At 48.9% G+C, this 25,607-nt stretch overlaps 1 protein-coding gene across 1 annotated transcript in view; it reads left to right on the top strand.

The window, feature by feature from the left end:
- The window catches only part of CCBE1 (collagen and calcium binding EGF domains 1), a 235,260-nt gene that overhangs the window by 198,483 nt on the left and 11,170 nt on the right, over nt 1–25,607 (top strand). Inside the window, exons 3-6 of the mRNA XM_039230539.1 lie at nt 3,412–3,464; nt 7,831–7,965; nt 10,199–10,351; nt 20,864–20,967. Coding sequence (XP_039086470.1) covers nt 3,412–3,464; nt 7,831–7,965; nt 10,199–10,351; nt 20,864–20,967 — 445 coding nt within the window. The remainder of the gene's footprint in view (nt 1–3,411; nt 3,465–7,830; nt 7,966–10,198; nt 10,352–20,863; nt 20,968–25,607) is intronic.

Below are 25,607 nucleotides of genomic sequence, written 5' to 3' on the forward strand. Positions count from 1 at the left end.
TTTGGGCCCTTGTGTTCAATACAACATACAAATGATAGGCTCACACACGTGGTGTAGATAAGCCACAGGTGATATGTATTTACCAGGTGGCCGACCATATTTAACTCCCTTTCTTTTCTACCTAGAAAGTGTGTCCAAATGCACATTATTGAGAATATTTCAATGGGAATAACCTTGAGTCTCATTTCTCTATGGTTACATAGAAATTGGGTTTTTTTTTAAAGTTTTATTTATTTTTGAGAGAGAGTGAGTGGGAGTGAGGGAGGGCCAAAGAGAGAGAATCCCAAGCAAGCTCTGTACTGTCAGCTCAGAGCCCAACATGGGGCCCCAACCCACAAACTGTGAGATCATGACCTGAGCCAAAATCAAGAGTTGGATGCTTAACCCAGGAACCACCCAGACACACCCAAGAATAGTTCTTTGTTGTTGCTGTTGTTTGTTTGTTTTTATGATAGTTTGACCTTGATAGTCAACACAAAAGATGGGCTATATTCTTGAGATTTGCAAATTCACTGCCCTTAGTTTAATTCTTGGTCTCTGAATTAACATACTGATTATGGAAGTGGTAAAGAGAAGTTCACCAGGAACCCAGCTGGGGGAAAGATGGGGAAGGAAGGAAAAAGTAAGGAGGTCTAAGAAGCCCAGAACAAAGGGGAACATTAGCTGCAAGGGAAGTATCAGTATTGTACCATTTCACACGTGGTGTAGAAGTTTTGTAACCTAGTGGGTCCTCTGCTGTTTAATTCTGGAGTTATTCACTTGATTGCATTTACTTGCATTATGAAACCTTAAAGACAATGGCAGATAGTTTTTGCTTTGAAATAAGTGTGAAAAAGTCACCTTTTATAGGCACCCAGGCATTTACCATTTATGAGGCATTTCAGTCCTTCCTAAAAATTCAGGTTTTTACCCCCCTGGTCCCTGTCCTTTTATTCTGAACAACTCCCTGTAGCATTTCTTGTAGCCCAGGACTGCTAGTGATGAATGCTTGGTTTTCTTTTGTCTGAAACGTCTTGATGTCCTCTTCATTCTTGAAAGGTATTTTTCACTGGATAGAGGATTCTGGATTGACAGGTCGGTTTGTTTTTCAGCACTTCAGAGATGTCATACCATTGTTTGTTTGTGGTTGCCATGGTTTTTGATGAGAAGCACATGGTCATTCAAGATCATTTTTTCCTGGTATAGAATGAATGTGCAGTTCTTCACTGCTGGCTTTCAAGATTTTCTCTCTTTTTGTCTTCCAGGTGTAGGACTATGACATCTCTCGACCTGTGTGTGTGTGTGCGCACGCGTGCATGTATGTCTTGAGCCTGTTTGGCTTTTGCCAAACATCTTTAGTCTGTAAATTTATGTTTTTCACTAAATTTGGGATGTTTCAGCCATTTTTCACATGTGTTCTCCATTCTCCATTTCTCTCTTTCTCCATTCTCTCTTTCTTTGCCTTCTGGAACTCCAAATACCACACCTTAGACCTTTTGAGATTCCCCCCCTCCCAGTCCTTGATGTTTGGTGCATTTTTTTAAATCACTTTTTCTCTTTAAGTTGGGTCATTCCTGTGCATAGATCTTCAAATTTACTAATTCTTTCCCACTTCATATCACCATTCTGTTGTTAAACCCATCCAGCAAGTTGGTTTTTTTTTTTCAATTTGATAGATATGTTTTCCAGTTCTTTAATTTCTCTTCTATTGTTTTCATGGTTGTGCTATTTCTCTTAGATCTCCCACCTTTTCATTTATTCCAAGTGCCTTGTCCCTTACCTCATCGAACACAGTTGTAACAGCCGCCTTAACATTGCATCTGATATTTGCAACATCTGGAACTGGAGTTGGCATCATTGATGGTCTTTCCCTTGAGAACAGGTCACATTTATACAAGCTCTGTTTTGGAGATCCTGACTCCTGCTCCATTCATCCAAAAAGTATGGATGCTTTTCTTGGAGCAGGTAAGCAACTCACTTGGATGGAATGTGAAAACAGCCTCGTGGTCACCAGCACCTCACGCCTTCATCCAGCCCATGTTGTATTCGACTGCGGTATTTCGAGTCTGCTCCCCGCATGCCCAGGTTAGGGCTTCCCAGTGATTGGGCAGGGTTAACGCACATAACTGAAGCCTCCTGTTCTCTACTCTCCTTTCTGGGATTTCCCCTCAGTTTTTCATGCCTCTGGGTACCCCCGTTTTGCCCTCCATCTGATCAGGCCAAAACGTATCAGGTTCTCTGCGTGTTAGCTTTCACCACCACATAGCAACTGTGATCGGCATGCAGGCCAAAGCCCTGAAAAGCAGGAAGGTTAGCCTGGGTGGGTCCCTTGTTCCAATGTCAACTCTCCTCCTAAATCCTGCCTGCCTTTTTTGACTCTCCAGAGTCTGTCTACCAGTGGTTATGTGCCTCTCTTTTGTCTCGAGTTTATATTTGCCATCTGCAGGGGGGTGATCTGTTAGGAACTTGCAACTCTACACCGGATACATAATCTCTCCAGTGGAGACTGACATTTTGAACTGATGGCCCCGTTTCTCTACCACAGGCAGAGATGGAAGTCTTGGAAACTTTCATTAGAATTGCCTGTTGGCTGGGTTGGGTTTGTTTGGGTTTTTTTGTTTGTTTTTTTTGTAAATTCAGATAATTTAGATGCCTTTCAGTACCGAAGGGGTCCAGGTAAAGCAAGCATTCAAAGGGGTGGGGGTGGTTCCTTGGGCGTTAGCTTCAGCTACCTAGTTATAATTAGCAATCATTATGTTACAATTATCTAATGATTATTTTTAGCAGATTGTTATAATTAGCAAGTCACGTGAATCCTTGGTTTGTAAGACGAGGAGTCTGGCCCACCTTGGAGTTCCTGTTCAGGATACAAAGTTGCTTTATATCCTTTACATAAAAGTTCTTTATATCCTGTAGGCCTCTGGTCATCTGATACAAGTATCCTGAAGTCCCTGAATTAATCCACTTCATAAAATTCAAGTGATTAATTCCATATATTATGCGGTGAAAAGGACATCCTACTACTAGAAGATGTGGTCATGTGCTGTTGATTATATTTTCCCTTTATAACTCCACTTCCCTTAAAAATACCCGACCCTTTCTTTCCCTTATGCCTCACTTGTTCCTAGACAGAAATCATTCAATAACTGAAAAGAATTATAAATATACATATTTTTTAAGTTTATGTATTTATTTTGAGAGTGTAAGCATGTGTGCGAGTGGGGGAGGGACAGAGAGAGAGAGAATCCCAAGCAGGCTCTGCACTGTCAGCACAGAGCCCAATGTGGAGCTCCATCTTCTGAACTGTGAGATCATGACCTGAGCCAAAATCGAGTCAGACGCTTAACCAACTGAGGCACCCAGGCGCCCCTGAAAAGAAGTATGTATTTAATCCAACATCACATTTAAAATGCATTTTTGTTTGTTTCTTAGGAAAAAATGCTGCAAAGGGTATAAATTTGTTCTTGGACAGTGCATCCCAGAAGGTATGTAATATAAAAGATTATGTCTTCTCACCTTGTTTGTGACTAACCATTAGGTGTGTGTTGAGTTCTGATGTGCATAGAATGCACATGGATTATCTGTGTGTAATTTCAGTTTTTTCTGGCATTGGATACTCCTAGTGCCAATCTGGCTACACGGAGCATGCTCTAGCTACATCAGTACACGACATGTACACCTATATTGAGTAATTTTCGTATTTCAGGCTTTAAGCTGAAGCAGCTATCATCCCCTAATCAGCATTTCATACACAAAACACAGGCATCCTCCTGACCTCTCTCTGTGTTTTTCACAGGCTAAACTCAGAGCCCCTCCAAACACTGTGCTCAGCCCAGTGGCAGCAATGGGAGACCAGGGCACGCACACCCTCCAGCTGGTGAGATCAGGTATAGATAGCATGGAGTCAGAAGGACCTGAATTTTAACTACACTTTCCATATTGACTTAGTCAATTTTGGCTGCCACGAGAAAAATACCATAGTCTGGTGGCTTAAACCTCAAACGCTTATTTCTTATAGTTCTGGAAGCTAAAGACCAAGGTGCCGGAAAACACGTCTGGTGAGAACTTTCCGGTTCATAGACTGCCATCTCCTTACTGTGTCCTTACCTGGGAGAAGGCACAAGGGAGATTTCTGAGGGTTCTTTTATCAGAGCATCAATCCCACTGGGGAGGGCTCTCCCCCTCACGATCTAAGCACCTCCCAGAGGCCCCACCTCCCCGTACCGTCACCTTGGAGGTTAAGATTTCAACACACGAATGTCAAGAGGACACCAACATTCAGTCCGCGATACACATCCTACCTTAGTTTTTGAGGGAAAGTATTAGTACTTGACTTATGATTGTTTTAAGAATATTACCACATGTTAAGTACTTGGAACAGAGGCCGGCTCTTTTTAAGTGCTTGATAAATAGTGGTTGCTGCTGTTGGTTTTAATAATAACTGCAATATGTGCGGACGAGGCATTCGGGGCAGTAAGTGTTTGGAGCAGGCACATAGAATGGAGCCGCGGAGCAGTTCAAGGTGGTCTTCTCTGGAAGGAGGGGAGCTAGCTTCCCCTGGAAGGCTGCCGGAGACCTAGACAGATAGGAAGAGAGCCGCAGAGGATTCCAGCGCCGACCCACACAACACTAAGCGTTGTTTGGAGAGCAGGAGATTAGTGTGCCTGGGGCCGGGGAGAGGGGGGTGGGTAACGAAAAATAGGTTTCTTCCCTGTCCCCCAAGAAGCCAGATCTCTGGACGACCAGGAGCCCCAGCGCAGCCAAATCATGCCACTTTATCTCAGAGAGCAATTTTCCTTTGTCCAAAATAACTGAATCCCTCCCGCGTCTTGCTCGCTTCGCTGGAAGGGTGCAAGAATTCACTACACCGTCGCTGGGGAGAAAGCTGCCTTAGGAAGACTGGTTAGGAAATCGCTTAACATCTGATGGTTGTGGCCTTGGGGCTTTCTGAGACTGAATTTCCCACTACCAGCCAACTCTGGGTTAGAACATGGTAGAAAATAGCAACAGCAACAAACCAACCACAAAGGTCCAAATAATTGCATTCTTTTATAAGCCAGCTTTTCTCAGTCCCCAGCTGTGTCCTTTATATTTCAATTTGGCAGCTACTAAGAAAAATGAAATTTAGGCCAATCACTTTAAGATCCCGGCTAAAGACCTTGTCCAACCTGATTAAAAGCATGTTACATGGGGACCACATACTTAGAGTTTCTTCATATGTCGGGTCTTGTGGTTCCAAACATCAGAGACTACCCTCACGTGAGTCCGTGATACCTGTGATTAACGTAGTGTCGTCATAACTAACACTTTGCTCTATTGCTTTTATTAGGACATTGTTTCAATCTGTGGGAATAAGTCAGTGCGTGTGTGCATGCGTGTGGGTGTGTGCATGTTTCTTACTGAAGATCTCTTGAGTCATAAAGGTTTACTGTTACCAAGAATGCAAAGTATAAATGTAAAATTTCGGAAAAGATAGTGTATTAATTAGGATTCTCCAGAGAAACAGAGAGGTTCATTTTAAGGATTTAGTTGGAGGCTGGCAAGTCAAATGTCCCTAAGGTAAGCTGGAGACCCCAAAGAAACTTACAGTTTGAATCAGAAGTCCAGTCTGCTACCCAAATTCCCTCTTCCATGGAGGAGGTCTTTTCTCTATTAAGGCCTTCCACAGATTGAATGGGCCCACCAACATGCTGCAGGACCATCTGCCTTATTCAGATTCTACTGATTTAAATGTTGATCCCATCTAAAAAAGAAAAAATAGAAACAAACAAACAAACAAACAAAAACATTTGCATGGAAACATTTAGAATATGCTTGACCAAGTATATGGGTGCTGTGGCCTGCCCACATTGACACATTAAATTACCCATCCCAGGTGGTAAAGAGACTAGAATTCTTAAACAAATGTGCTGAGTAGAAGCTGCTGTTTAAAGGAGTGTCATTGTCTCCTATTTGTTGCTCTAAGTCAAAAGTCAAGAACCTGTGGGCCAAATCTGACCCAGCGCTTATTCTTGTAAATAAAGTTTTATTGAAACCCAACCATACTCATGCACTTGGATTATGATCTACGGCTGCTCCTGCCCTACCACAGCAGAGCTGAGTGGTGCTTGCCAACCAGATACATTTCGCTAAGCCCAGCTGTATTATTTTGATTGGCCAGAGTGATAGAGTAATCTCATTTGTTCTAGTTCCACAGTTATTAATGGAACATTAACTGTAGAAAGAGAGCAGTGCCAGTTACTTGAGGGCACACAGTCCTTGCCAGGGGCCCGATCAGTCATAAGGGCTAAGTTGTAAAGGAAGCCGAAGAGTGGGGTTAAGCTTTTACTGTGTGTCAGGCACTGTGCTTAATGCCTTCAGAAAAGCACCATGAGGTCGATATTATTGTTACCCCTATTTTACAGGTAAGCAAATTGAGGCTTAAAGGACCCGAGATCACAGAGATAGTAGCTGAGAGCTGGTGGGGGGCTGGTTCCAGAGCCTGCACCCTTCACCATGATCCTGTGCACGCCTCTTACCTCGGGGCCACTACAGGGTGTAGCCACTTGGCCAATATGGCAGAGCACTTGAGAAGGAGTGGAGAGCACAAAACATGGGCTGCCCGGAGGCAATTTTCGGGGGCGGGGGTTGGGGGGGGGGAGAACCAAGCCATGCAGGAAAAGCAGGCCTGGAATGCTAGTCGCAGGGGACGGGATTTGTTAGCAAGGGCGGTGGGTTCCAGGTCATCTCGAGAGGGACCTGCTCCTTGTCACACTGACCCCGCCTGCACTGGGGGCGGACACACCCACCCATTCCCATTCCACCTTCCTGTGCGGGGGAGCAAAGCCAGGCTCACTCTGCATCCAAAGGTCGTTTATCTGTCAGCACCCAGGGAAGAGAGCGCAGTGATTGAGATGCTGGATCTAGTCTGGAGGTAAAAGTGCAGCCTGAACTCCTGACTCACAGCCAGAGTCCCTTCAGAGGCTCATTAAATATCTGCCGGGAAGGACTGGGAGGAAGAGATGCTTTAATTGTTTTTAAGTAAGAGGGCATCCGCACCAGTTTGTTCAGAGATCTCCAGCCGCTGGACCTCACCCGGCCCCTGCTCAGCACACGGGGTCCGTTCCCGGCACACGTGGTGACAATGCACCCAGACCTCGGCTTTGTAGCACTCGCACCGTCTCTGTTCCCAAGCCCTGCTCACACTCCTCCTGCCTGCCCCCCTCACCCCTCCTTTAGTGTTCATCTGGAAGGAATCCTCTGTCTCTACCCTACCTGGTGAAAGAGCCAAAACAGGCCCCCAGGTAATGCTGCAGGGCCCGGCTGTCTAGACCAGTCTTTGCTTTCTAGATGAGAGATAAACACCAGAGGGTGAATAGGTGACCGGGGGAGAATCACAGGTGACGTCTGCATTTAACCATGGCCATGCTGAGCACCCAGTGACCCATTGTAGTACTTTTATTTATTTATTTTTTTAATGTTTTTATTTATTTCTAGGAGAGAGAGAGAGAGACAGCACGAGCAGGGGAGGGTCAGAGAGAGAGGGAGTCACAGACTGAAACAGGCTCCAGGCTCCGAGCTGGCAGTCAGCACAGAGCCCGACGGGGGGCTCGAACCCACGAACCATGAGATCATGACCTAAGCGAAAGTCGGACGCTTAACCGACTAAGCCACCCAGGCACCCCATGTAGTACTTTTAAAAGGTGGCCCAGGGCCTGAAGAGTGCGCGCCCTTCTAAAACCATCTGGTCACACTCCCCGGGGCCCCAGCAGGAGTGCAGCCCAGAAGGTGACTCCAGACCTGGGCGCAGGGACACCGCCCCCACCTACCCAATGACCGAGGTTGCTGTGAGCTCACGCTTGCCTTTTTCAGATTACGACGTGTGCGCCGAGGCTCCCTGTGAACAGCAGTGCACGGATAACTTCGGCCGAGTGCTGTGCACCTGTTACCCGGGATTCCGGTACGACCGCGAGAGACACCGGAAGCGAGAAAAGCCATACTGCCTGGGTGCGTTGGCGTCACATGTTATTTTCCAGCCCCTGGGGGGGGGGGGGAGGTGTGGATGAGTCTGTCCTTTGCGGGATGGTCTTCGTGGGTGGGACCAGCTCACAGGAGCTGCTTCGGTTTTTGTTCCTTCCCCTGTGTCCCCATACCCAGATGGAGTCATGTTAGTACTGAGCTAGCAGTCCCGGGCTCCCTTCTGACTGTTCAGACCAGCCGTGGCCAAGGAATTCTTCAGGGAGGCAGGACCAGTCAGATCCTTCTAGGCACTGAGATGCCAGGGCAGGAGAAGGGGACCCTTGTCAAATGAAAAATAGAATGGTGCCACGCAGAATGTAAGTGGGCAGAACCGTAAAAGCACAGGAAGATAAGAACCCGCATTCTCCCAGAAGACTGGGAAGAGAGGGCTGGGGACCCGGAACAGACCCTGTGGCAGGCAGGTTGAAGTGAGTCAGAGGGAGCGGACGTTGGCCACCTGGACCATCGATGAGAGAACTCAGCCCCACCCCTCGCCACCAGCGGGGTCCTTCCCCCATCGGCTTGACTTTCTGCACATTCCGGAGTCGGGCTGATGGGAATTGTTCCCCGGAGCCACATGTGTCTAAGTGTGGTCAGTCGGTGGCTCACCTGTCTCGGAAACATCTGGGCTTCTTGCTTTGACAAAACATTCCTGGCCTCACCTCCAGAGCCTGAGAGGTGGGTCTGGAAGTCTGCATTTACTCAAATGCCTCTAGTGCCTCACAGGTACAGTCGAGTTCAAGAATCAGCTGGAGGATGAACTGAGGGGCCAGGCAGATGGTCCCAAGTGGAGAATAAATGAGCTGTGATGAGTGCCCCCCGCCCTGCCCCAGTAGGGGCTCTAGAGAGGACCATTTAAGAGAAGTGGTAGACAGTGGCTTCACCCCGGTGGCACCCACACTGACAGACAAGAGGGTGAGCCCACCAGGTGAGGCAGCGGGGACCGTCGGCGCCCCTCACGGAGAGCACGCTGCGCCACTCTCCTTCCGAGCACAGGGGCCCTTCTTTCAGTTTGGGGGAGCCACCATGTTCTTCCCATTTGGGGGTCAGCAAAATGAGCATTCTGCTGAGAATGCCATCTGCTGCTGTCCTCTCAGCCTGGTCCTCCCTCCCCTGGACAGTAGAGGTAGCTTCACACTTAGGTCAAGGGCAGAGGCGCGTGAAGAAAGGTGTTCGGCCTGAGGCGTTGCAGAGGCGAATATGGCTGTGTCACTTAGTCCACAGGTGACACGGGCCATACTGCCCAGGGGACATCTGAGTGACCACACTCCCTGGCACGCACGGGGCTTGCCAGCAGTAGGTCCTGGGCAGCTGGTCTAGAGAGTGGCTGGGATGTTGTCAGCGTCCTGAATGGCGGGGCAGAGCTCTGTCTCCCACGTGTGCACAGCCAGGGCTGTGTCGTGGACCCCTCCCTCCTCCCCAGCCCCCCCCCCCCCCCCCCCCCCGCCCACTGGTGTCTCCGACCAGGAAGCAGCAAACAGATCGGGGCCTTCCTCTCTTCGCCTGATGGGAAGCAGTTTTGTCTCGACCCCATTCGGTGGGGGAGCGGGGCTGTGACGGGCACGGTTTATGTGGACTCTGGTTACTTGTTTGATGGGCTCATGGCTCAATTCCGAAGCTCACGGGTGGTCTGTCTGGGTCGAAATTTCTTGGGGAAAACTCTCTCCATTAGACCCCTGGTGACTATTTTCTTTCATCAGAAGTGGCTTCTCTCCAGGTTTGTGACATCTCTTAACTGGGAAGGGGCCATTCCCTCTGACCTCAGGTCACCATCCTGCTTCTCAGAACTGGAGCCGTAAAGGGGAACGTAAAAGCCCTCAGCACACGTGGGTCCTTGTAGAAAACCATGCCTCTGGTGCCTGCTTTTGCAAGCACGTTGCTCTCCATTATCTCATCTTCTCTCCTGATTAGCCCGGCGAAGTATTTCCGCCAGGCATCGTTATCATGTTTCATGGGTGGGATTTTAAAGGCTAGTCACACCGGGACCAGGTCCCATGACTCAGTAGCGGCAGAGCCACAATGGAACCCCATCACTGATGGGCTTGTCCCCGTGGTGACACTGCCCGAGGCGCTCTCATCAAGATGGCGCCTGTTCTCAGATGGAGGCCGGCAAAGGGTCCCCTGCAGACCTTCACAGAGGCCCAAGCCTAATGTCCCCCGCTGTGTCGTTGGAAAAGAGTTCTCTGAAGTGGAGCCTTCTCTGCCTTTGGTCCAAACGCAGATATCGACGAGTGTGCCTCCAGCAACGAGACACTGTGTCCCCACGTGTGCGTCAACACCGTGGGCAGCTACCGCTGTGAATGCCGGGAGGGCTACATCCGGGAGGATGATGGCAAGACATGTACCAAGGGAGACAAATACCCCAACGACACCGGTGAGTAGTGCAAACGACGCTACCCCGGTAGGTGGGCAGGCCCCTGGGAGCCCAGCAGTGTTCCTCGGGGAACGGGGGCAGGCAGGGACATTTAGGCGAATGGCAGGTGGCGTGTGGGTGGGGAAGGACTAGGGCAGCAGGTGGGGCCCCGGCGGGGCACAGCCTGCCAGCAGTGAGCGTTGCGAGCTGGCGTGTGTTTGAGGAAGCCCCGCCGAGCGGAGGTGGTGTGCTCACGGCCGGTAGGACTTACCTACGTGCTTGCGCCAACCTCCGCTGAGCAGAGAAGAGGCCAGAAACCCTGTGTTCTCTCAGAGAAGGGGTTGAATTTCGATAGAAAGTACAGGTACATCAGTGCTGCTTAACCTATAGTTGCACCCTGCGCCCGCCCAGATCCGCTAGTTACGCGGTTCATCATTGGATGAAAAGAGAAGTCGAGAGCATTGAGACGTGTTTATATCTGTTTGATAGACATGTTGCCGAAATCCAAAGATCTATACTGGGATGCGGTCTTATTTTTCTAGTAATGGGTTTGTATCGTGTTTTGCAAATACAGCGCAGGACAGAGCACAGCGGCGTGAGAAGCGGGCCTTCACGGACTTTGAGAGGCTCCTATACATTGTGTCAGCCCAGTCCAACTGCTCTGTCACTCGGGGGTCCCATCAGCCCGAGTGTTGGGTCACTTCTTTAAGTTGGGAGGAAGGAGGCTTTGTGCTCCTGTACCCAGCACCCTGAGGCCAGGAGGCTGCTTTCATATTCCTGTGCTCGCGGCCCGGCTCACCCCTGCCTCCCTTGGGAATGGAGGCGACAGGACATTGTCCGGAGAGGCTGGCCGGGCAGTGGGCATCTCGGAGCGGGGAGGGGCTCCCGGGCAAATCCCGTGTTCCGGGACACGCAGGGAGGTGAAAGGGCCAAATAGTGTGGGCGCTCAGGAGATTGTGATTCAAAAAGGGGCGGAGGGGGCCAGCAAACAGCTGGGAAACAGCTGCCTTGCGTGGAAAAACTACAAAGCAAAATTCTGAGAACAGCCGACTTGAGTCACGAAGAAGCCACCATATACTAGAAGTAGATGCAAAATCGTTTTGGGGCCAGCCCAGCATTGGGCAGTTTGGAATATTTCGGGCTTGGTGACACTTTTGAAATGCTAAGGCATGTGGGGCCTCTGTGCCCTGAGGTGCTGAAAAGCAGCAGTTAAAGTCTTTTTGGCCTGAGGATTGATTGAGGGGAAATGTCGGGTTTTTTTAATTCAAAATTAAAATCCCTCACTTTTGTCCCCTGGTCGAGACAGGGTGTGTCCCTTACCTATTTGATTCTCTCCTTTGTTGAGAGAAGATAATCCTTGGAAAAATGAGATGCAGCTTTTTAGCCACAGACCTGTTAATGCTTGGACTCACCTTGAAAGTTAGGAACCAGAAAGCGCATTCTCATTTTTCATTCTGGAATTGGATTTCCGGCTCTGCTCTGAGCCAGGAAGCCAGGGGGGCTGGCGCTACTCGGCCTGGCAACCCCATTGTCTCTCTGCCTTAATTTGTGTCCAGGTGAACTCTGTTTCCTTGGGCATGAAGGGCAGCGTTGGGCAACTCGGTCTAGAGCTTAAGCATCAGAAACTGCAACAGCAGATGCTTCCGGCTGAGTGTCAGGGTGGGGATTCGATGGTAGGGATCTCCAAACAGCAGGACCTGGCTCCCCCCCCCCCCCCCGCACCCTTCCCACGGTACCCCAGGGAAAGCTCTTGCCAGAGGGCAGGGACCAGGTGGGCCAACCCCTCCTCCCGCCTCACGTGGACCCAGACAGGCCCAGCAACAGCAGTGCAGGGACACAGGGACTTCTCGTTGTGTGGCTTTGCTGTTGGCAGTCTGCAGTGCTTAAGTTTGTCTTCCGACCGCAGTCCTCTGTCTCCCTCCCTAAGAAGCGGAGTTGTGCTACTTGAAAATCTTTAGCATAATCCACAAAAAGTGTTAGTGTGAACGATCACATTCAAGAGATCAAGAACTTGAAATGATGAGCAGTTTGACTTCTATGGCTGAGAATTCAGGGAGAAACTAAAGCAGTCGTAGTTATCAGGGACGGAGATGTGCAACGTTTTTTGCACCTTCTCTAACATTCCTTTCACTTAAAGGTGACCTGTTTTCACTATCTATTGCAGCATTTCCCCACCTTGTGTTCGCTTTCTTTAGAAACATCTGTGTTCAGATGTTCGGGGAAGAATACATTACTGCACTCACTTAAGGGCCCATGGTGCTTGTGCATGAACACTCAGTGATTGCCATTTTCAAAAATGTTAATGCTGATTGAGCCTGAATTTCCCCCAAATTAGTTTTTTTAGTTTATTTTGAGAGAGGGAGCATAAGCAGGGGAGGGGCAGAGAGAGAGGGAGAGAGAGAATTCCAAGCAGGCTCTGCACTTCAGCACAGAGTCCGACGTGGGGCTCAAACTCACCAACCCTGAGCTCATGACCTAAGCTGAAATCACGAGTGGATGGTTAACTTGCTGAGCCACCCAGGTGGCCCTCCCCAAGTTGTTTTCTTTTTTTTTTTTAATGTTTATTTATTTTTGAGAGACAGAGTGTGAGTGGGGGAGGGGCAGAGAAAGAGGGAGACACAGAATCAGAAGCAGGCTCCAGTCTCTGAGCTGTCAGCACAGAGCCCGGCATGGGGCTCGAACTCACAGACCACAAGATCATGACCTGAGCCGAAGTTGGATGCTGAACTGACTGAGCCACTGACTGAGAAGTTGTTTTCTTAAGAAATACCTATAAACATCTCACAGATGATAGTGTCCTGAAGAATACAAATTTTGAAAATCCCAACTTCTTAACATCGAAGGCATGAGCTCTGGGATTAGACTTGGTAGATCATCTGGTTGACTTTTCAGGCAAAGGACGTCTTCATCACTAGATGAAGCAGCTGATATCCAGAAGGAGGCCCTTTGCTGTGGACCACAGAGCACCTGATAAACCAGGACAGGACTCCTCTGTCCTGCTGAACTGAGAGAACATTTGTTCCTATTTACACCACCTTTAAATGGGAATTGACTTTCCATGTAATTAGTAACAACCGTCTGGGGGTCATACCATTGAGCTTTATTGTGACACAAAACTCATTGCATAGATGAGCCTAGGCTGCAAATTCTCTCCTCTCTCTTCCTCCTCCAAATATAACAGCTACAAAACCATTTAAAAATAAAACAAAACAAAACAGGGGCTCCTGGGTGGCTCAGTCCTCAGTCCATTAAGCCTCTGACTTCGGCTCAGGCCATATCTCACAACTTGTCAGTTCAAGCCCCGCATCAGGCTCTGTGCCGACAGCTAGCTCAGAGCCTGGAGCCTGCTTCTGATTCTGTGTCTCCCTCTCTCTCTGACCCTCCCCTGCTCACACTGTCTCTCTCTCTCTCAGAAATAAATAAAACATTTAAAAACTTTTAAAACAAAACAAAAAAAACGCCAAAGCTTTGACATCACTGTCTGTTGAATCACAGTCCCCTGCCTCTGTCTGCAGCATTAGAAAAGAATTCCTCAGGATTTAATTTTTAGTCACCGGTGTCTGTTGGATTCACCACACACGCACACAGGACTAGCATTTGGTTTTCATGTTTGACTAAGAAAAACAGTCCGACAGCCGTAACCAAGGATGTCAGGAGGGGAGGGGCAGAGAGGAAGAACTCAGACCCCCAATTAAAACTATGAGAAGGGACAGGCATGTCGTGTGCCCTGAATGTTAGCGTCCTAACCCAAGTGAGGGGCCATGGCGGAGGTGGAGGGTTGGCTTTGATGGTGCCAGCAACAAAAACAAGTGCCCGGATGCGTTTCTTTGACCACTGCAATGCCGTGGAAAGTTCCTTGGCTTGGAAGTTAGGAGAGCTGGCAGCCGGGGCTACTTTAGCATTAACCGCTGAGCATCGCTGGGCAGGCTCTGGGCCTGGATGGGCTCTGAAGCCCCTCTTCCCCCGGCTGATCTTTTCCGTCACTTGGTGGGATGCGGCGTAAGTAACATGAACCTGACCAGCCCTGTGAGCCCTTCTAAAGTCCTCATTGCCTTGCCCTCCATCCCTGAGTGCCCAGGCTCAAAAACATGGCCAGCTTCAACACCGAAACCGAGAACTTCCCTTATGAGATCTAAAAGATGGATAATTAACATCCAGATACTTGGCTCAGCAACAGGAAAAGTTAGCCAGAGGAGCCCTGCCTCTGGAACATCACCGCCTGTCTAAACAGCTTCATCTGTTGTGCACTAGTTAATAAATCTAATATTTCATCATGGTTATTTTTCTGATGAAGAGATAACGGTTATTGAATATAAACACGTGATCTAAAATCTCCTTTCCCCATTCCTTTTTTTTTTTTCCTTTCTTTCCATCATCCTATGGCTGTGATGTTATAGCCGGAGGAATTTAAAAATCAAACACAGCCTCCTCTCACTATTAGAAAAGCATGTGGAGAGGAGATGGGGCGACCTCGAAACTGCCCCTGCTGGTTGAAGGGTTGCTGTGTACACACAGGCACGGTGACACACACCGTCTGGCTCCTAGGCGGGAATGGCGGGCTCACCGTCTTTGAAAATATGTCGCCGGAGCCGGTTCAGACGCTCCAGGGAGTCTGTGTAGCACGGCAGGGAAGACAAATTAAGGACACGTTGGCTCCATAGTAATTAGCTTACTGCTCTTTTTTTCGGCTTGTGTTTACTTTCTGATTGAGTGACTGTGGGACCACAGTGTCCCTTATTGCAGTTCAAAGTGGCAGAGACAGCCAGGTGTTTCATGTAACTTTCAAGCTCCACTAATCCACAGATCAGCGGTCCTCAACCAAGGAAGCTTTAAACAGTGCCCATCTTGTTCCCTTGCTGCATCCCCCAGAGGGTGAAATGCGACATCAGGAGATTTTTTTTTTAACCCTCGCCCCCCTCTCCCCCCCAAGTGGTTGTCATGCCCCACCAGCATTGAGAACAGCTGCCCAGGGCACAATCAGCTTTTAAAAACAAACCTCCATTCATTTGTGACATTGCCCACATGAAATACATTGGGAACATTTTTTAGTTTCTCTGATTTATTGACATATTACTAATACAGCATCTAAGGAACTCTTATTTCGAATGCATACTATGTGTATCCTGCTCCACATCAGTAAAAATTAGAGCTACATGCCCCCATGTGGCTAATCAATAATAATGCGCCTTTAAAATCCTAACTGGTTGGAGAAATATGTTAAGTAACCCCTCCCTTAACACGGGCTGCCTGCTCACAGTTCCGGATAGTCGTGACCACAGCGTGACTTGAGAGCACTGAAAACACGCAGAATCAGAGATGTCTTCCCAGATTTCTAAGTGCATTATTCACGCACACACGCTCAGGATGATTCTGGCTCCACATTTGGCAAATTGCGGCATCGATGAGCCCCATTTCAGAACAGATTGCATGCCCCGGGCCTACACACACAATGAATTTATCTTCAGACCATCCGAGCGCTCTTTCCAAAGAGCTGGAGCTGTTCTTCTGTAAGGAACTTCATACCAACAGTAACATTTATGGACCACTCGCCATGTCCCTGGTGCCGCTCTAGGGGCTTTCAGGTGTTATCTCACTGATGCCAAAGCAACCGAGGTGATAGGGGCTTTTGTCATTTTATTATTTGAGGAACGTGCCTGGGAGCTGTGGCTTCCACCCTCCCCCCCTTGGGGTACTAAGTAGCGGCATTGGGATCCAAATTCAGATCATCTGACTCCACCAGAGCCTGTGTTCCTCGCTACTATGTTAGTCCCTGTCAGTGGAAGGCTGAAAAATCTTCTAGACAGAGTCCAACTTGAGGTCTGTGTTCTAGTAATCACACAAAGGAACAGAGAGCAGACCAGGTGTTTTCCGGGTAAAAGTCACTCGGCAGAACTTGTTCCCTGGAGTGGTGATGGTTGAACGAGCAGGTGCTTCAGGGCCCCTCGGAGGACTCTGATGGAATTATGCACTAGGGCCCCCTCCCAGGATTTTGGATTTCTGAGCACAGCTTACACGTGCTGCTGCTGCTGGTCTGGAAGTCACATGACGACCATGGTCCTGGGCTCCACCAGGCAGAGGGCTCTCGGGTGTTCTAAACAGAACTCCTACCACCAGGCTCGCGGCATCCCCGAGATGCCAGATTCAGAACTGGCAAGTGCCCAGTCTGGGTAAACAGGAAGACCTAAAGCAAGTTACATTTCCTTATCTGTAAAGGAAAGATTGAACCAAAGATACCTCCCTCCTAACACTCTGTGATCTGAGTCTAGAATCTGGTTAGAGAGCCTTATTCTTGTGAAAATCTCAAGTTGCCTTCATCACACCAGCCCCTGGAAAATTCAGCCAAGTATCTAAAAGCAGAAATGGAAAGACGGGCTTCTGACTCTTATTAATGATGGCCTGGCTCTGCCAACTAGGCTGGTTCCTTGCAAAGGCCTGTCACAAATTGTTAAATAGGCATCATCAGTTACTTTGCATTCTCACTGCCTCACACGGCCTGGCGAACAGCAGATGCTCCCTAGGTGGATAGGAAGGGGCGGAGGGGGGAGAGATAGGTGAATGGATGGATGAACAGACAGGTGGGTGAGAGAAATGGATGGGAAGATGAGATGGATGAGATCGGTGAGTTATGGGATGAGACTGTATGAACTGACCAGTAGAAGGGCTGGATGGATGGATACTAGGCAGGCAGATATGGATGTTCTCCAACTGTCCTTACATACTAACCTCATAAACCTGGAGTCGGGGTCATCTCTTTATGCAGGGGTCCACCATTCTGTGCCATCAGCACAACCAGAGTTGGTAAGGCTTCAGGCCTTCACCACCAAGTGCACTCTTGCATGGAAATGCCCTTGTGTGGCTCTTTTGTGCTGGACACTGATCTAAATAACTGGCCCTCCTCATATGAGTTCAAGTTCTGTCAGCAAGTAAGACTGTAAATTGGTACATTAAACAAGGATCAAGAGCCCAGAAGAAATGGACTGATTTATAGGACCGACATTAGACTCAGATTCAGGACACCTCAATTCTAATAACCCACATCAGTTAACTTGCAAGATGGCTTCCAGAAGTCACCAGAAGTTGGTTTTCCCCCATCCTCTTCGCGTTAATACTGTCCTTCAAGGATTCTGGGATTATCAAGCAAAAGGAAGCAGAGGGCTTGGGGGATCTGAAGACTGTGCCCTCTCCCATTTCTTACTAGCAGGTGGTATGCCAGCTCATGCACAGATGCACAGACCTCACCTCACTCATCACAGTAGCCCTGTGTGGTAGGAATTATCCTTCCAATGCTATGGTTGAGGAAACGGGGCTTATTGAGGTCAGACAGCTTGCCCAAGGTTACTGAGCTAGTCTGCCACAGAGCTAGGCTGCAGAGCTAAGACTATAGCACTGTGGACGCCATGCTCTTAACCATTATACTTCACCGCCTCCAAGCAAAGACTCTATTCTCATCAGAACTCACTCATTTTCACAGACAGCTGTAATGTGGGCCAACATCATTACCCAAGGGTACCACCTGACCATGCAGATGGGGATGGTTAGGATGGTTAGCATAAGAAGTGGGAATTAATGAGGTGGCCATGTTATATCATGTACACATAGTGTATCAATACCAACATCAATTGACTGCCAGGGGCACCTGGGTAGCTCAGTCGGTTGAGTGTCCAACTTCAGCTCAGGTCATGATCTCGCAGTTCATGAGTTCAAGCCCCACCTCGGTCTCCCTGCTGTCGGTGCCAAGCCTGCTTCAGATCATCTGTCCCCTCATCTCTCTGCCCCTTCCCCACGTGCACAGTCTCTCAAAAATAAACATTTTTTAAAAAACGACAAAAAAAAAAAAAAAGACTGCCACCTTTCTGTAGATCCACATGCATTTCCTAGTCATTCAAAACCTAAGCTATAGGAATACCTGGGTGGCTCAGTTGGTTGAGCGTCCGACTTCAGCTCAGGTCATGATCTCCCACTCATGGGTTTGAGCCCTGCATCGGGCTCTGTGCTAATAGTTCAGAGCCTGGAGCCTGCTTCCCATTCTGTGTCTCCCTCTCTCTCTGCCCCTCCCCTGCTCATACTCTATCTTTCTCTCTGTTTCTCAATAATAAATAAATGTTCAAAAAAAAAAAAACCTAAGCTATAGATTTGACCCCGTTGTTTTTGGTAACTTAGAGACAGAGCACTGCTTCACCCGCTTGAACCTGCTGGCTTGAGAAGTGTGTTCTGAGCAGGTGTGCTCCAAGCCTCAGGCCTCCTGTGAGGTGCAGGGATGGGGTGTGACAGGTGAGCTCTGAGCCGTCCCCTGCTCTGCTGCAGGTGAATAGCCAGGGATCTCAGGTGCCATGTTGCTCCCCGGTCCCCCCTTCTCCCCCTCCCAAAGAACAGAAACACTGGCCACCACCTAGATCACCAGGCAGGGGACTGACTCCGTTAGAGAAATCAGCTGGGCTTGGTGAGCAAGGTTGATGTGAGCCTGGGGCGCTCCTGATGCCCAGTGCATCCATCCGGTTCCCAGGTGTGCCACAGAGCGCCTCCAGCTAGGTGGCTTAAAGGGCAGAGATGTGTGACGTCTTTTCTGGAGGCCACAAGTCTGAGATCAAGATGTCTGCAGGGCTGGTATCGTGTGGGAGCTGTGCGTGCGGGAGAGCCTGCCCTATGCCCCTCTCCTCCTGGGGTGTGCCAGCAGGCTTTGGCGTCCTTTGGCTCCTGCTTCATCTGCCCAGTCTGTGGCTTCCTCTTCACGTGGTGCTCTCCCTGGGCATGCCTCTATGTCCTCATGCCTCCCCAGGCATCACGGGGCACCTGGGGGGCTCAGTCAGCCAAGCGTCTGACTCTTGGTTTTAGCTCGGGTCACGATCCTTCAGTTTGCAAGTTCAGGCCCCTCATCATCAGGCTCGGTGCTGACGGTGCAGAGTCTGCTTGAGATTCTCTCTCCCTCTCTGACCTCTCCCCCACTCACTCTTTCTCGAAAATAAACTTAAAGAAGTTAATGTAAAAAAAAAAAAAAGCAGTCACATTGATTTCGGGTCTACTCTACAACCATGTGGCATCATCGTAACTAATTACACCAGCAATGACCCTGTTTGTGAATAAGGTCGCATTCTCAGGCACTGGGGATTAGGGCTTCAACATATGAATTTTTGGCAGGAAAACAGTTCAACCTATGGCACTATCTGTTTCACAAATAGTTTTTGAGCAGCCACTGTGAGCTACGAGCAATTCCAGTTCTGGGGTGGCCTACGCTCTGGTGCTGGTAGGCACCCCGCAGGGAAGTCTGGGACACGCCGCTGATCTCAGGACTGTGGTGTCTCTGTAGAAAGGACAGGCTTCGTGGGACATCTGAACTGGGTCTGGATAGCTGATGGGTTTCCACGAGTGGAGGCAGCAAAGAGGGCTTCCCAGAAGACGGGAATGATAAAAGCACATCAGCCAAGAAGGACAAGAAATGACTTAGAGGGACATTGTTCGGCTGTCCCCACCTGCATTCTAGACCGCCATGGTGGTTTTCTGGACGCGCAGCCCAACCCCAAAGGCTTTCTGAGCGAGGCATGCTTGCCCCTCCCTGGGTGTCAAAGCGCCCCACCCGACCCCAACAAAATATTCGCACACCCTCCCTCTCTCTCATACCACAGACACCTTTCGCACACAGCTTGGTGGTCTGCACCTGCCCACCTCGGCAGGATGACCTCTGATTTCCAGTCTCCCCAGCACACAGCCTTGTGCAGCCCACATCAGTGCCAGTAAGCTGAGAGTCGGGTGAATTTTGACCACGTCACTGTTAAAGTCACCCATTCTTACTTTATGCCAAATCAATTTCACAAAAAGCTCTCAGAGCTTCTAGTGCCCTACGAGACAGCGTTGGGGCCTTTCCAGTGGGCAGTCAGATCGCCTTCCCTGGTGCCTGTCCCGTTTTACCCCAGAGCACCTGGCATGTTTTCCATCCTGGCTTCACGTCTCCCTGGGGTCAGTGCTCCGCCCTGATCTGTCTCTCTCTCTCTCTCTCTCTCTCTCTCACACACACACACACACACACACACACACACACACCACCCCACCCCACCCCACCCCACCCCGCCAGCCTGGCTGTGCTCGGTTCAAACAGCAGAACTATCAGGGCTGTTAGAGACCAGTTTTGTGAGCCCTGCGCTGGAGCCCCGTTGCCTGAGCTTAGGGGATAATTTACAGCAGGGGCGGGGTGGGAATGTCACTCATGTCACGCTGGTAAGATCCCACCTCCTGAGAGTCACAGATTAAAGGGCCGCAATTCAGGTGTGAAAGAGGAGGATGCCAGATGCCTGAATGGGAACAGCTGAATCCAGAGTGTTGGAGGGGCAGGGGGTGTCTCCCTCTCTCCCCGACCCAGGTGTGCTGTCAGTGACCTGAGCACTGTAAGATCGACAGCCTCTCTCTCCCTCGTGCGTCCCACCACCAGCCGGTCCTCCTGGGACGGCCCATTGCACAGCTGTCTCTCTGGGTCTGGAAGCCCTCCAGCCTCCCAAACTAACTTGAGCCCTGTTCCCCGCCCTCCCCCCCCCCCGCCCCAAGGGCACGACGAGAAGTCTGAGAACGCGGTGGAGGCCAAAACCTGCTGTGCCACATGCACCGAATTTCACCAGATGAAGCAGACGGTGCTGCAGCTGAAGCAGAAGGTACGTGCCTGTTAGGGTAGAAACAGCCCCATAAAAAGAGGGCTCAGCAGAGATAAAGACAAAGAATGTTTAGAAGCAGTAAGAAAATAAGGTGTCACCCACGGCTTCCTCAAGCATTCGCTGAGGCTGGTGCAAGCTAGGTTTGGCCTTGGACTTGGCTTTGACCACCCAGCCTCAGAGCCAATGGCTAAAGGGCAACAGGACAGCGAAGGCAAGGGCAGGGGTGATGAGGTGACAGAGCAGCCCGCAAGGAAGGGACACGTGGCGGAGCCATAGGCAGGATGAGCTGGGATTATTGCAACTTTGGGTAAAATGAACGTCCAGACACACGGTCCTGGGACAGACTCACCCAGTTCCACTTTGTCTAACGTTTTGACCGTGTTTTATGAAAGAGAATGTCCTGTCTGTAAACTTCCATAAGCTGATGATGAATTCCTGTAGCAGCTTTATTTTTCACGTTTAAAAGCTATAGCCTGTGCTTTGTTTGGCCTGTGTCACCTTGGAAAAGAGCCGTTTGGGTACCTCGTGTCAACAAGAATGAGGACTGACTCATTTTATAAAAGGCTCCCATGCATGCCTCAGAGAATATCAGATTTCTAGTAATGTTGTTAGGCTCTGAGTAATCCCCCCGTGATGGATCTAGTGACCTGATTTCTTGAACAACTGTCCTGGACCCAGATCAGTGCTATGTATTATATCCAAGGTCAATCCATTTCTCCAACTTGTCTGCAACGCAGAAATTGCTCTAATGCTGCTAAAACATAAACGTACTGATTTGTTTATTAAATTGCTTCTGCCCAGGGCTCTTAGCACATCAAAGAGGTGCATATAATCTGTTTAACTTTGGCATCTAGTGATTCTCCAGGGCAAAGGGTAAGCATAAGACAATATTGCTTTTCTACAGCGCTTAATGAGAACGACAGCTACCAGCAGACCCAGCATATCAACGGGCAGAGGAGAAGAATGGCTTTGCGGGTCCTTCGTAGGTTGTTGGTGAGGGTGTGTTTATATATCCTATGATCACGATCCTAAGTGCTCTCTGATCCAATAGGGAGAACCAGCTAACACTTGGTAAGTGTAGCAACGTCAACACAGAGAGAGAAATCCATCCCCCACACGTCCTCAGGTTAAACTTGGACTGATGTTAATATTTATTGAGCAGATCCAAAAAAGGGTTCACGGAAGAAACTTTGCATTTCATAGACCAGACGACTAGGGCTTGGGGGGAAGCAGTTGCTTCCCGAAAGCTACTCTCTGCTTCCTCTCCTGGGCAGTTAAGACTTCAAGAGCTGTAAGGAAGGTTTTTGGGTTTTTTTTGGTTTTTTGTTTTGTTTTGTTTTGTTTTTTTCCAGCCTGGATGATCAGTAGGACAGTGCGACTGAATCTCCCAAGTTGTTCGGAAACACATTTGCTCAACCCAGACCTGGCTCTCCCTTAGGCTCTGTGGTTTTCATGGAATGTACATTCTGTTAAAGAAATATTTAAAGAGTTGAAAATGTTATGTCCTAATACCCATCACCTTTGAGGACCTTGCTGGAGGGCTCCTACAAATCCCTAAGCAAGTACTTCTTAGTGCTTCGGTAACTCATGTGGTAGCTCTCACACACTTAATACTGCAGTAACTCTCGTGCAGTTAGTTGGGCTGGAATTGATCCATCTCCTACTGAACTCTACAAACACATTGTGGCAAGTCGGAGCTAATGCCGACATTCAAAGAGTGTAAAGAGGAGCGACTCCTTTTCATACGTGCCTGTTGGAAGGGGTTGCATTCTGCAGTTTCCAAAGCAGACTTACATCCAGGGGTCCATTCACGTCTCACCATGACCGTGCAAGAGAGATGCGGATGACCACAGACAGGTGAAGTCACTCCCCAGGATGGAGGCCAGACTCCTGCACCCACCCTGGTGGTGGGATGGCGGGTTGGTTTTAACTTCCTCTCACTCCTACTGATGCCGTGTGTTCCTTCAGAAAGAGCGTAGGACATCTACCCAAATAAGCTGGCCAAGAAGTAGGTACTGCGTGTCCTGGCCCGTGGCCACCGCACGGTAGAAAATAGGATGCAGACGTGCTGATGTGCCCCATGGGGATAGTCAGCCAAGCCCCCGCTGCAGGGACTCGACAGGGTGAGTGCCCTGGGTTCTCCAATGGGTAAAGTGTAAGGAAAAGAAAGAGGTGGCGCGGCAACCTGCAGAGTAGAAGAAACTTAAAAGATGTGTCATTTTTGTAAAATGAGCAAGACTAAACCGTAGTGTGTGGACGTGCAGAGGTAGCTGAGAAATTATCTTTGAGACACGGGAAGTGATTAAAATCAGGAATAGTGGTTCCTTGGGGCGGGGGAGGATGAAAACACGACTGGGTCAGAGCACGTGAAGGGTGACTTCTGGTGACTGGCCAAGTTCTGTTTTGTGACTTAGGTTCGTTAAAAAGGTGCTTGCCTTATAGTAATTTGCTAAGATACAGATTCATGGGTTTTCCAAGTTCTGTGCTTTTATTCTCCCATGAAAAATTTTTCCAGATTGCGTGCTGATACCAGTGCCTCCATCTCCGTTATTTCTTCTTTGGTTTGGGAGAAGGTGATTTTGGCTAAAAAGGGAGATTGGGGGGCGCCTGGGTGGCTTAGTCGGTTAAGCGTCCGACTTTCGCTTAGGTCATGATCTCGCGGTTTGTGGGTTCGAGCCCCTCATCGGGCTCTGTGCTGACTGCCAGCTCAGAGCCTGGAGCCTGTTTCAGTCTGTGACTCCCTCTCTCTCTGACCCTCGCCTGCTCACGCTGTCTCTCTGTCTCTCTCCTAGAAATAAATAAAACATTAAAAAAAAATAAAATAAAAAATAAAAAGGGAGATTAGGGATTAAGTAAAATATCCATAATTTAACTCATAGAGATGCGTGTCAGGCCCATCAGAGCACTGAGGGAAAATCTGAGACAAGGAGCCAGGTTTTTAGAAGTCCCTTGTGTCCCTGCTGTGGGGACTATTTGATTGAAGACTGATGCTGCTGCAGAGCGATTGAGAAAAGCATGAATCATGAACTCAGGAAGGGTTAGCTGAGCACCTGCTATGTCCCATGGTGTTCTGGGAAGTGAGGAAATACAAGACGGTGTGGAATAGAACCCGGCCTTCATAAAGTGACTGTTTTATCTGGGCAATCAGGCCAACTATGTGAGCCCACCACCAGTTGCCAACTGGAGCGGGGCAGACGGTCAAAGCATCAGGAGTTAGAGGTCAGTATGGTTTCAGAGATGTGTGCACATTTGCAGCCCAAGGTCTGCATTTGCTCATTCTAGCGCTGCCCTTGGTGCTGGGGGATGAAATGGCCCCTCGGTCATTTGTGACTTCCTTTGCTACCTTGATCTAGTTGCTCTGCAAAATGGGTCTTCTCAGGATGCTGAGAAGACTAATCTATACTAATTGTTCCTAAAGTGACTGTAGATTGCTTTGCAGTGTCTCACTGATAATATTGAGAGAGGCAGGTTGGCGTAGTGGTTAGGAGCACAGATTCTAGAACCGTGTTGGCTAAGTTAAATCTTAGCCCTGCTAAATGCTGGATGTGTGACCCTAGGGAAGTTACTTAACATCTCTGTGCCTCACTTCTATTAAAAGGGGACAACAATATTTCTATTTTCATGATGATCAAATAAGTTAACATTTATAAAGGACTTAAAACGGCATTTGCCAATTAGAGCTTTATAAGTGGTTACCAAGTAAATAACGTTAAATATATGTCCTTACAAAGTGCTTTACAGACAGCATCCACCTGATTCGTACCAACAGCTCTCCAAGGTGTAGATACTTTATTATAAAGGCTAATATGAGATAACGGTATTCATGATTCCATTGATTGGAATCTAGGAGAAACGTACACGCCTCTGACGTTACTATGACCTTCACAAAGACCTGCATCCCACAAGCCAGTCCTCTGCTGTGTTTTTGCAGCAAGTTAAACCAGCGACCCTAGAAACTGTCTCCAAAACTCTAACACCCTTACTTTCCACTCGTCTTGCTGATGTATAGAGGAACCGAAGGGAGCCCGAATGTAGTTACCCAGCAGGAGATCAGGCAGGAAGCAGAGGTTGACATTTATTGGATCAACTCACAGCTTTTACAAGGGAGCAAAGAGAGCTGGACATGCAGAGCTTGTCCTCCAGGCTTGCTCACAAAACTATAAATCCAAAGATGGGATCATCTGGTCTAAACCTCTCATTTTAGGGGCGCCTGGGTGGCTTAGTCGGTTAAGCGTCCGACTTTCGCTCAGGTCATGATCTCGCGGTTCGTGGGTTCGAGCCCCGCGACGGGCTCTGTGCTGACTGCCAGCTCAGAGCCTGGAGCCTGTTTCAGTCTGTGACTCCCTCTCTCTCTGACCCTCCCTTGCTCACGCTGTCTCTCTCTCTCTCTCTCTCTCTCTCTCTCCTAGAAATAAATACATAAACATTAAAAAAATATTAAACCTCTCATTTTGTAGATGTGAGGGTGAGAACCTGGAAGGGAGAAAGGACTCACCCAAAGTCACACAGCCAGACATCATCACCTTCATGTCCCCAGGGGCCCTTTCAGGTAGATGTTAATGGTCTTCATTCGGTAGATGGGGAGGGAGATCCTGGTGATGTAGTTTACCCAGGATCCCCAGGTTAAAAAAAAAAAAAAT

Source organism: Hyaena hyaena, unplaced genomic scaffold (genome assembly GCF_003009895.1).
Source record: "Hyaena hyaena isolate Hyena2069 unplaced genomic scaffold, ASM300989v1 scaffold_47, whole genome shotgun sequence".
Taxonomy (NCBI): Eukaryota; Metazoa; Chordata; class Mammalia; order Carnivora; family Hyaenidae; genus Hyaena; species Hyaena hyaena.